We start from the raw sequence: 12401 nt of genomic DNA, 5'->3' as shown, positions 1-12401 counted from the left end.
AGCAGTGCCATGTCTGCGTCCAGGATTCGAACCAACGAAACACTGGGCCACCTGCAGCGGAGTGCGAGAACTTAACCACTCGGCCACGGGGCCAGCCCCATCTATTTATTCTTGATTCAGTTTTGGGAAATTGCATGAGTCTAAAAATTTATCCATTTCTTCTAGATTGTCCAATTTGTTGACATATAGTTTTTCATAGTATTCTCTGATATCCCTTTGTATTTCTGTGGTATCCATTGAAATTTCTCCTCTTTCATTTCTAATTTTATTTATTTGAATCTTCTCTCTGTTTTTCTTAGTGAGTCTGGCTAAGGATTTGCCAGTTTTGTCTATCTTCTCAAAGAACCAGCTCTTAGTTTCATTGATCATTTCTACTGTTTTTTGGTTTTGGTTGCATTTATTTCTGCTCTAATTTTTATTATTTCCCTCCTTCTGCTGACTCTGGGCTTTGTTTGTTTTTCTTTTTCTAATTCTGTTAGGTGTAGTTTAAGATTCCTTGTTTGAGATTTTTCTTGTTTGTCAAGGTTGGACTGTATTGCTATGAATTTCCCTCTTAGGACTGCTTTTGCTGCATCCCATGTGAGTTGGTATGGTGTATTTTCATTTGTCTCCAGAATTTTTTGATTTCTTCTTTAATTTCTTCAATGATCCATTGGTTGTTCAGTAGCTTGTTGTTTAGTCTCCACATGTTTGTCACTTTCACAACTTTTTTTCTTATAGTTGATTTCTAGTTTGATAGCATTATAGTTGGATTGATATGATTTCAATCTGCTCACATTTATTGAGGCTTCCCCTGTTTCCCAACATATGCTCTGTCCTTGAGAATGTTCCATTTGCACTTGAGAAGAATGTGTATTCTGTTTTTGGATGGTGTGTTCTCTATATATCTATTAAGTCCATCTGGTCTAGTTTTTCATTTTATTCCACTATTTTCTTGTCCACTTTCTGTCTGGATGACCTATTCATTGATGTTAGTGGGGTGTTAAGGTCTCATATTATTATTGGGTTGTTGTTAATATCTCTTTTTAGATTTGTTAATAGTTACTTTATGTACTTTGGTGCTCCTGTGTTAGGTGCATATATGTTTATAAGTGTTATGTCTTCTTGGTGGAGTGTTCCTTGGATCATTATATACTGCCCCTCCTTGTCTTTCATTGCCTGTTTTATTTTGAAATCTGCTTTGTCTGATGAAAGTATGGCAACACTGCTTTCTAATGTTTGCCATTAGCTTGGAGTATCATCTTACTTCCCTTCATTCTGAACCTGTGTTTGTCTTTAGAGCTGTTTCCTGGAGGCAGCATATTTTTCCTCGTTTTTTAATCCATCCTGCCTCTCTGTGTCTTTTGATTGGAGAATTCAATCCATTTACATTTAGAGTGAATATTGATATATGAGTGCTTAATGCTACCATTTTATCACTGGTTTTCCAGTTCTGTATTTCCCTTATTTCTCATCCCATGTATTTTGGACTGCCAATTCAGTTTGGAAGTTTTCTATGATGGCTTTCTCAGTTTTCTCTTTATTTATCATTTGTGTCTGTGTTCTGATTATTTGTTTAGTCATTATCATGAAGTTTGTATTAAAAATCTCATAGATGAGATAGTCCATTTTCTGATAGCCTATTTCCTTAGTTTAGCTGATTCCATCCCTCTTCTCTTTCCCTTCTAAGTTATTGTTGCCACAACTTCTTCTGTCTTGTCTTGTGAGTTTGTAGTTAAAATGATGAAATTAAAGTTATTTTTGATGTTTTCCTTCCCTTATCTTTAATGTTATAATTAAGGGTTTGCTAATCTATTCTGATAGAGAGCTGCAATTTTCTGATTTTTGTCTGCCTATTTATCTCCTTGCTCAAAGCTTTCTAAACCCTTTATTTTATTTTTTTTTCAGGTTTGAGACCTTTCTTGATCATTTCTTGTTTTTTGGGGGGCTGTCTTGTGGCAGTGAACTTACTCAGCTTTTGTTTATCTGGGAAAGTTTTTGCTTTGCCATCATATCTGAAGAATATTTTCCCTGGATAGAGTATTCTTTGTTGAAAGTTTTTATGTTTCACAATTTTAAATATATCATTCCACTCTCTCCTAGCCTGTAAGGTTTGTGCTGAGAAATATGCAGAAAGCCTGATAGGGGTTCCTTTGTAAGTTATTTTCTTCAGCCTTGCTGACCTTAATATTTTTTCCTTGTCATCGACTTTTGCTAGTTTTATTACTATATGTCTTGGAGAAGGTCTTTTTACATTGATAGAATTAGGAGTTATATTAGCTTCTTTTACTTGTAATTCCAGCTTCTTCTCCAGGTTTGGGAAGTTCTCAGCTATTATTTCTTTGACCAAGCTTTCTGCTCCATTCTCTCTCTCTTCTCCCTCTGGAATACCTATCATCTTTATGTTGCATTTCCTAATTGAGTCAGATATTTCTCGGAGAATTCCTTAATTTCTTTTTAGTCTTTGTTCTGTCTCTTCCTCCATTTGAAGCATTTCTATATTTGTCTCCTCCAGAGTGCTCATTCTTTCCTCCATAATATCAGCTCTGTTATTCAAGGATTCCTGATTTTTCTTTTTCTCATTCATTGTATTTTTCATCTCCAACATTTCTGATTGGTTTCTCTTTATAGTTTCAATCTGTTTCGTGAAGAATTCCCTCTGCTTGTTAATTTTTTTCCCGATTTCATTGAACTATCTAAATTTTCTTTTAACTCATTGAGTTTTTTTATGATAGCTGTTTTGAATTCTTTGTCTTTTAGATTATAAATTTCTGTGCCTTCAGGATTGATTTCTGGGTGCTTGTCATTTTCCTTTTGGTCTGGAGAATTAACATATTTCTTCATACTGTTTGGTGGGGTGGATTTGTGTCTTTGCATAGTGAGAGTTTCTGGTTGCAGATTCCACCTGCCACCACTAGGGGAGGGGATCAGGAGCTGTGTATTCTGAGCCCGCAGCTATCCCTGGTGTCTGTGCCAGTCCTTTGGAATCTATGCTGACAGAGCCCATCTGTGATTGCCTGCTCACAGCTGCTGCTTTTCTAACGTATGCACAGGTGCTCTGGTTGGGGTCACTTGCTCTGGCCACTTGGCAGAGCTGGAGTGCTGGGCAGGGGGAAGGGCACTTTCTTTCACCTGCGTGATCCCGGGGGTGTTCTCACTCTGTCCTTGCTGTCTGCCTTCCTGGGGTTCTGGCTTGACGAAGACAGCACCGCAAATGCTTAGCCTCCTCTGTGTGGGGCTTTCCCATGGCTAGGAGGCAGCTTGGGGAGTGAAGGCATTCCCACGGAGAGCCTCCTCCTGCTCCCTCTTATCTCAGAGCCACGCACAGTCCTGCTCAGTAGATCGCTGCTGGGGAGGGAGAGGAGATCCCCTTACCTCCTTCCACTTCCTCCTGGGGGTTCCAGCACCTCCACCTTCAGACATATGGCTGCGTGGGTCTCTCAGACATCTTTTGTTTTGTGTATGTCCTCTCTTGGTTTACAAATGTCCTTTTCGGTGTATCTTACGGGGGAGATTCTGAGGGAAGAGCCCACACTGCCTTGATGCTGATGTGTATCCTATCATTCTTTTTAATAACTGTGTGATATTCTATTGTGTAGATAAACCATAATTTGTTTTACTGGTTACCTATTAATAAACATTTAGGCTGCTTTGCATCTTGTGTCTTTATAAACACTGTATGTGAGTTATTTAGTATATGTACACATGTAACTTTTATCCTAAGGATATCCTAAGGATAAAGGTTACCTTTGTATTCTATAAAAATATCAGCAATTTTGAGTTTATGGTTTTCATGTACTAAATTTAGAATTTAACCCTTGTAAAAATGCGACTCTACTGCATAGTTAGGTTTTTCTCTTAGATGGCTCCTAGAGCTAGAGAACCATCCTGGCATGGCTTGGGTTTCTGTACATATGTCTGTAAGTTGCAGGTGGAATGAACATGGTCACCCTCTCTGCTTCAAGAATGGATTCTACCAGTCCTTGGTCACCTCCATCTTCTTCCTTTTTGTTTTTGTAGAAGACACGGGCGTATCACAGGCTGAAGGATGATGTTCCAGAAGAGGTAAAATTAAGGCGTTTGGAGGAACTTATCACTGTCTTCCGAAAAGAAGCAACAAAAGCCAACAAGACCTCTGTGGGTTGTACCCAGCTGGTGCTGGTTGAGGGGGTGAGGCCATATATATATTTATATTTTTTGTTTGTTTGCTTTTTATTTTTTAAGACCCAGTATATCTCCCTTTATTTAGATCTTCTTTAATTTCCTTATGACTTTTTGTATTTTTCAGCACGCAGATCCTGTACATGTTTTATTGGATTTGCATCTAAATATTTTGGGTTTTTTTTTGAGCTATTGTAATTACTATTTTTAATTTTGGGTGTCCATGTGTTCATTGCTATTATATAGAAATAATTGATTTTGTTTACTTGTGACCTAGCTGAATTCACTTAATAGTTCTAGTAGGTTTTGAGTAGTTTGCTTGGAATTTTCTGTGGAGATAATTATGTCATTGTAGTCTTTCTTCCTTCCTGATGGCCCAGGTTCCTTCTTTTATCGTTTTCTTTCTGTTTAGAGAATTTACATTGACAGTGGCAGCAGATTCAGTTTTCCTTTGTCTTAGGATGTCTTGATTTCTCCTTCATTCCTGAAAGATATTTTTGTACTTGGTGGAAGGATTAGGGAAAAATATGTCTACTGCATCTTTCTGGAAGCAGTATTATGTGTATATTTTTAGAATCAATTTTATTGTCTGTCTTCAATGCTTTTTTTTGTGTTTCCTTTTTTTTTTTCTTTCTTTCTTTTTTTAGCCCTGAGCTAGCATCTGCTGCCAATCCTCTTCTTTTTGCTGAGGAAGATTGGCCCTGAGCTAACATCCATGCCCATCTTCCTCCACTTTATGTGTGTGACACCTGCCACAGCATGGCTTGATAAGTGGTATGTTGGTCTGCACCTAGGATCTGAACCAGTGAACCCCATGCTGCTGAAGCAGAACGTGTGAATTTAACTGCTGTGCCACCAGGCCGGCTCCTGTCTTCAATCCTTGTTTTAGTTACACTTACTTAGACATGTACTGCATTTCAGGAAGTTTGGGTTTCCGGTAGCTTCTATTGTAAAGCCTGGGAGCCTGGCCATCATATACAGCACTAAAGAGACAGGGTATGAGGTGAGTTTGGAAACCTGACTTTTTGTGAAGCTGCATGCTGCAGCCAGTGGAGAGAAGGGGAAAGAGAGAGACATGGCCCTTTCTGTGCCTTCCCCCATGTCCTGATTTGAGAGAGTCCTGCTTCCTTCCTTAGGATATGGCAGCATCAAAGCCACCATTTGCCTGGTAATTGTGCTTGTTAGAACTCTTTAGTAGTGAGTAACAGTGGGAAATCTGTTCAAGTCATTCAGCCTAAGCCAGAACTAATTTTATCTTGTACCAGACTTCAGGGATGTGCGTGGAGCCCAAGGGCAGGAATACTGCCAGGTGTCTGGAAGGGACTACCAGCCTGGGAATCCCTTGCGGCTCAGACTTCCTGGTCTCCTCTTCAGGCCAGCTTTTCTTGCTACTTCACCTGTGTGGCAGAGTACAGCGGCCTTATAGTTCCTGTGTTTCACTTTGTAGTTCTGGTTATTCACAGACCAAAGTTGTGTGTCTCAGCCCCAATTCACATTTCCAATATAGATATAGAGAGAGTAGTACAATGGATGCCCAGATACTCATTAGCCAGCCTTAACAATTGTCAGTACAGTGTTAATCGTGGCTAATCTTGTTCCATCTCTTCTGCCCCCACTGAGTTTTTTTGAAGCAAGTATAAGACATCATATTATTTTGTCAGTAAATATTTCAGTATATATCTCTAAAAGGTAAGACTTTTTTTTTTTTTTTAAAAAAAGACAATCCTATTATCATATCTGAAATAATTGACAGTAGTTTCTTAATATTATCAAATATCTAGTCAGTGTTCCAGTTTCCCTGTTTGTCTTATAAATGTTCTTTTACAGTTGATTTGTTCAAATCATGGAGCCTGAACACACTCTCTTTTTAAAAATTTGTTGTAAAACAATCACATACTAATAGACAAATTGCAAGTATAGTACAAAGAACTTTTTTTCTTAGAATCCATTTGAGAGTAAGTTGCTGATTTGATATTCCTAATCCCCCAAATACTGTAGTGTGTGTCTGATACAAACGGACATTCTCCTACATAACCTAGTCCAACCATCAACATCAGGAAGTTAGCCTTGTCTGAATACATCCAATCCTCAGGCCCCATTTAAGTTTCCCTACTTGTCTCAGAACCGTCCTTTGTAGGAAAAGGATTTGATTCAGTCTCACATGTTTCATTCATTGTCATGTCTCTTTAGTCTCCATTAGTCTAGAATAGCTCCTTAGTCTTTCTTTGGCTTTCATAATCTTGACACTTGAAGATGATAGGCCAGTTATTTTGTAGAGTGTTCCTCAATTTGAGTTTGTCTGATGAGTTTTCTCATGATAAGATTCAATTTATGCAATTTTAGGCAGGAATACCAGAGAAATGTTGTGTTCTTGTAATTGTATCTTATGAAGTGACATACAACTTTTTTCTTTTGCCTTTTTTGTGCTTTTTTTTTTATTATATATATATATTTTTTATTAAGGTTATAAAAGTTAACATCTTTGTAAAATTACAGTTGTACATCATTATTAGTCATGTTGTAAGTATACCACTTCACCCCTAGTGCCCTCCCCCCACCCGCCTTTCCCCTGGCAACCACCGATCAGTTCTCTTTGTCCATATGTTAATTACCACCTATGAGTGGAGTCATACAGAGTTTGTCTTTCTCTGTCTGGCTTATTTCACTCAACATAACACCCTCAAGGTCTATCCATGTTGTTGTGAATGGGACGACTTTGTCCTTTTTTATGGCTGAGTAGTATTCCATTGTATATATATACCACAACTTCTTTATCCAGTCATCAGTTGCTGGGCACTTAGGTTGGTTCCATGACTTGGCTATTGTGAATAATGCTGCAATGAAGATAGTGGTGCATGGAACTTCTGGAATTGCTGATTTCAGGTTCTTAGGATAGATACCCAGTAGTGGGATGGCTGGGTCATAAGGTATTTCTATTCTTAACTGTTTGAGGAATCTCCATACTGTTTTCCATAGTGGCTGCACCAGTTTGCATTCCCACCAACAGTGTGTGAGGGTTCCCTTTTCTCCACAGCCTCTCCAACATTTGTCACTCTTGGTTTTGGATATTTTTGCCATTCTAACAGGTGTAAGGTGATATCTTACTGTAGTTTTGATTGCATTTCCCTGATGATTAGTGATGATGAGCATCTTTTCATGTGTCTATTGGCCATCCATATATCTTCTTTGGAGAAATGTCTGTTCATGTCCCCTGCCCATTTTGTAATTGGGTTGTTTGATTTTTTATTGTTGAGTTGTGTGAGTTCTTTGTATATTATGGAGATCAACCCTTTATCGGATAAATAACTTGTGAATATTTTTTCCCAATTAATGGGCTGTTTTTTTGTTTCAATCCTGTTTTCCCTTGCCTTAAAGAAGCTCTTTAGCCTGATGAAGTCCCATTTGTTTATTCTTTCTATTGTTTCCCTCATGTGAGGGGTTATGGTGTCTGTGCATATTTCTGCAGCTCTTTTTCTGCTTAGCTCCCCCTCTCTAGAACTTGCTCCACAGTGTCTAGCTCTTACAAGTTCTCTGAACTCTGATGCCTCTTTTCTCAATTCAGAGAGAACTACCATGCTCTGCCTTTAGATCTCCCTCCCTGCTTTGCATTCTCTGGTCTGGCGTGTGCCTTCTGGCAGAATGCGGAGATGATTGGAGGGCTCATCTCATTTGTTTTCCTTCTTTTAGGGATCACAGTCTTGCATAATCTGTTGTCCAATATCTGGAAATAGTTGTTTCATGTATTTTTTCCAGTTTCCTGGTTATTTAAGGCTGGAGGATAAATTTGGTTCTTTTCACTTCATCATAGTTGGAAGAGGAAGACTTGTGTATATTCTAGAAGTTAACACTCTCATACTGGTTTTATTCCCCTCTTCTCGTCTTCTGCAAGTTGTGATGGAGACTCTGGCTTCGAGTCTACCTATTCATTAGGGGCAGGTGACCCAGGCCAAACAGCCCCAGAACATTACTCAGTGATTACTGTGAGACTGGGTAAAGTGACAGTTGGTTTGCTAAGCACATTATCTATATATCCTTGGCTTCAGGCCTGTTGGAGTTCTGTTCCTGCAGAAGGTAATTCTGCAAAGACTCAGTGATTGAGTCATTCATTAACATAGAGTTGTCCAAACTTTATGAAGTTTCTGTTGTGTGCTGTGTACTGCCCTTGTTGGTGAAGCAGCAGGAAACACTTACTGATTCCTTGGTTAAGGAATGCTCTATGAGTAAGACCCTTGGGGATCTGAGAAAGGGAAGGCATAATTTCTGACCTCCAAGAACTGATGACTGTTACAGATTCATAAACTCTCCTCTCTTCTTTCTGCAGCACAGTAAACGCTCTTCCACTGACCTGTGTGGCCGGAATGATGGAAACCTTAAGGTGATCTTCCCTGATGTGGAGATAGAGGATGTCACTAACTCTGGGCTCAGGGTCAGAGCTCAGCCTGGGGACTATGTGCTGGTGAAGGTAAGGTGTGCTGTTGCACTTCTGGCTTGCACTGTGAAATGGGTGTTGGATTGGATAATTTCGGGGGAATGGATTTTTTTCCTGGAGAAATTCTTGAGTAAAATAAAAATCTCTTCTCAACCTGAACATTCAACCTGAGGACACCTTGAATTGAGTTTTAAACTGCTCCTAACTAATTAGTGCCTTCTCGTTTTTCTTCTCTCTTCTCCTTCCCTGAAAGGGTTCTTTCTGGGGATTTGATGAGGTTGGAATACATAATGGTATATAGTTTCCTGTTGCCGAGAGGCCAGGAAGTGTAAGTGATCTTGAGTGAGTTGATAGTTGTCTGTGTCGCAGGTCATCATGCCCTTCGAGGTCTCTGATGCCCCAGCATCCCAAACTTACATGTCCTCCAGGTGCCTGTGTTCCTTCCCTGGAGCCGATCTAGTTGAATGGCCATGGGATTTCCCCTTTCTTCCCTCCTTCCTTTCTCCTTTTCTTCTTACATTACTGCAGGACTGCCACTCTCATCTTCCTTTCTCTGGTCCTCATGTCCACTTTGCCCCAGATCAGAGGCTGGCAGGACATGTACTGATGAGGTAGGCAGGAGCAAAGTGCTTCTCCAACCCTGAGCTCTGGAGCATCTGCAAGAGAGAGATGGAGTAGGGGGATTCTTTTTCTGCTGATGTCGGTCAGTGTTATGTCCTCCTCCCTGTTCTTTATTGCCTCGCCCTCTGCTCTACTCTCTGTCCTCACTCTTAGTGTCACCTTTGTTGTGAGTCATGGGAGCCATGGTCCATGGCTTGCAGCTGAGAAAGGCTCACTCCCCTGGCATGTAACTTCTTTGGGTTGGCCTGGAAGTTTATGACCACTCAGAATTTTTCTGTTCCTTCCATCTGACAAAAACTTAAAACATAATTTGTAGGTTGGGGACTTTATGATCCCACTGCCTTCTGGCCTTGTCCTGCCTGAGGATTGTCTTACTTTAAACATTAATGTGATTGCTCTGGAAACAGTCCCTCCTAAGGCTTTTCCGTTTATTCTTTGTTCTTTTTTATTTTGGACACTGTCTTGTTTTCTTATTTCTCTGTCTTCTGAATGTTCCTTGTTTGATTTTTAGTCACTTTCCCACAGCTCCTCCTGCTTTCTTTCCACTGTAGCTAAGGGTTGCTTGAAAAATGGGATGAGATTGGTGGGCTGGGTTGTACTGTTAATATCATATTCTTTTGTAAAATGGGAAAACTTCATTTGTCAAGAAAGAGAGGGATGCTGTGTTACTTGGGACTCTTTTTTTGTTCCCAAGTGACATAAACTCCTCAGGTAAGATTTAGTGGAAGGATCAAAATGAAGGAGGAGCTGTGGAACCAGAAGTATGCTGGCTCTCTCTGTCGCTCATCTCTGCTGTTCTCATTTCTTTCCACTCAGAGTCTCTGGGCTGTTTGAGAACCATAAATCAAATTTCACTTTCGTGCATCCCTTTCTTCTATGGTGCTTACTTGGCTAAACCCAACCCTGCTGAAAGCGGTTAACTGCTTACTGTGCATCTGCACCCTTGCAGCTGAATGTTGCTGGGGAAAAGCACACAGTTAATATGTATTACATGGATTAGGTCAGACGATGGTTGTTGAAAACTCAAAATATAGTGCTTTAAATAAGGTAGGAGTTATCTTTCTCATAAAACCCTAGATATGGAAGGTCCAGAACTGGTGATTGTGATGGCTCCATGATCATCAGGAATCCAGGCTCCTTCTCTCTTTTGCTCTACTGTGTGTGGCCTCCATTCTCAAGGTCCTCTCTTGATCCACAATGGTGGCTCCAAGCCACCACGTCCGTGTTCTAGTTAGCGGGAAGGAGGAAGAAGTGAGGGGAGGGCATGCCCTCTTCCTTTCAACATTCTTTGTATGAGTTTCGCATTTTATTTCCGCCGTAGTAACAGACCACACCAGGCTGCAAGGAGGCTGAGAAGTGTGTTCTTCATTCTGAATGACCAGGGGCGCAGCTAAATCTTGGGAGTTTTGTTACTGAGGAAGAAGAGGAGAAATGTTGGGGACAAGAAAAAGTCTCTGCCACATTGAACGCAAATGCATTTAGTTCAAATTCATGACCTTAAAACTCAAATGAGCACTCAGCATGGCTCTGAAATCCTTATCCTACTGTATTTCCCTGGTAAATTGACTTTCCCACTTTCTTCTTAAATCTTCACTTACCTATACAAACTCTAGTCTCAACTGATGTCTCTGCCTATTTCATGAAACCTCATTGTCGCATCATTATTTCCACCAGCTCACTCATATGTCTACTCACACATGCTGTCTGCTCACATGGGACTGTTTAGGAAGTGTCTTCATCTTCTGTCATGCTGCCCCTTGTGCCTTCTTTTCCATTCCTTCCTATCCTCAAGAGATTTGCATTTATCTCCTTTTTCTCTTACATCTTAAACTTCATGTGGCCAAAATAGAATGAATCCTTCCCACTTTCTTGCAATTTTCTTCTTTTTTAGCCTTTCCCATCTCAGTAAATGGCACCACTCAGATGCTCAAGCCACACATGTAGGAGTCATCCTAGATACTTGCTTTCCTGCACTCCAACAGCAGCCTGTCTGTTTCAGCTCTACCTATGGAATGCATCTTGAACCTGACCATTTCTTTCCATCTCCAAGCCACCGTCATTTCTTGGCTGGGAGATTATAGTTGCCTCCTCACTGGTCTCTTGCTTCTATATTTAAAGAATGAATTATTTTACTGAATCATATCATAAATGTAGAAAATTGCCCACGTGATAAGTGTACTACTTGATGAATTATTATAAAGTATTATTATTTATATGGTATTTCTAATACCATAATAGTTCAGTTTTGCTTGTTTTTATTGTTATAAAATTGAATCATACAATATATATTTTTGGTGCCTGTCTTCTTTCCCTCAATCTTATGTTGTGCAATTCATGCATGATTATATTTATCCATATTATATGAATAGACCACAATTTATTTATGCATTGTACTGTCGATGGCCATTTTGGTTGTTTCTAGTTTTGTGCTATTATGAATGGAATTGCTATGAATTTTCCTGAACATGTGTTTTAGTGCACATATGTATTCATTTCTGTTGGGTATATGGCTTAGAGTTGCTGGGTCATGGGGTGTGTCCAAGGGAAATAGCCAAAGTGATTGTAGCATTTTACACTCCCACTGGCAGTGCATGAGAGTTCCAGAGGCTTCATATTCCCTGCTTCCATTCTTGCCGTCTGCTAGTCTGTCTGCCCATGGCAGTCATCATACCCTTGCTAAATCAGATCACTCACTCCTCTGCTTAAGCCTTCCAGTGGCTTGTTATTGGAGCCAAATGTAGGGTGTCCAAGGCCTTATATGATCTGTCCCAGCTACCTCTCCAACCTCTACTCTTCTTATTCTCTCTCCTCCAGCCTTGGTGGCTTTCCTTTTGCCCCTCACACCTAATTCTGGTGTCAGAGACTTTGGACATGCTGTTGCTTGGGAGGCTCTTGATCTTTGCCTGGCCACCTTCTTTTACTAGGTTCTCTCTCGAATGTCACCTCCCTGAGAGGCTTTGTCTTTACAGAAGCTAAAGCAGCTTCCCTCTGCCTTGCTCTTGTTACTTTTTACCCCAGTAGCCCATTTTATCTTTGTAGCACTTTTCAGTGCCTGAAATCATCTTTGTTTGTTTACATATTTGTTGTCTGTCTTCTCCTGAAAGTACCTTTGAGGGCAGGGAAAACATCTGTTTTGTTCATCTGGATACCTCTAGCATCTAGGACATTTCCTAGAACATAATAAGCACTCAGTAAATATTTACTAATGGAC

At 40.1% G+C, this 12401-nt stretch overlaps 1 protein-coding gene across 5 annotated transcripts in view; it reads left to right on the top strand.

Moving 5' to 3' along the window:
* CDK5RAP1 (CDK5 regulatory subunit associated protein 1) overlaps nucleotides 1–12401 on the top strand; it is a 56553-nt gene that overhangs the window by 40152 nt on the left and 4000 nt on the right. For 4 of the 5 annotated variants that reach the window (XM_070247304.1, XM_023626365.2, XM_023626366.2 and 1 more), the window contains 2 exons: nucleotides 4000–4149; nucleotides 8462–8602. In XM_070247304.1, coding sequence (XP_070103405.1) covers nucleotides 4000–4149; nucleotides 8462–8602 — 291 coding nt within the window. Of the gene's footprint in view, nucleotides 1–3999; nucleotides 4150–4787; nucleotides 5144–8461; nucleotides 8603–12401 lie in introns of those variants that run through there. The other variant, XM_070247305.1, reaches the window with a different exon arrangement.

The sequence above is a fragment of the Equus caballus genome, chromosome 22 (genome assembly GCF_041296265.1).
Source record: "Equus caballus isolate H_3958 breed thoroughbred chromosome 22, TB-T2T, whole genome shotgun sequence".
NCBI classification, from domain to species: Eukaryota; Metazoa; Chordata; class Mammalia; order Perissodactyla; family Equidae; genus Equus; species Equus caballus.
The sequence above is the reverse complement of the archived record's forward strand: the minus strand, read 5'-3'. Positions and strand labels throughout refer to the sequence as shown.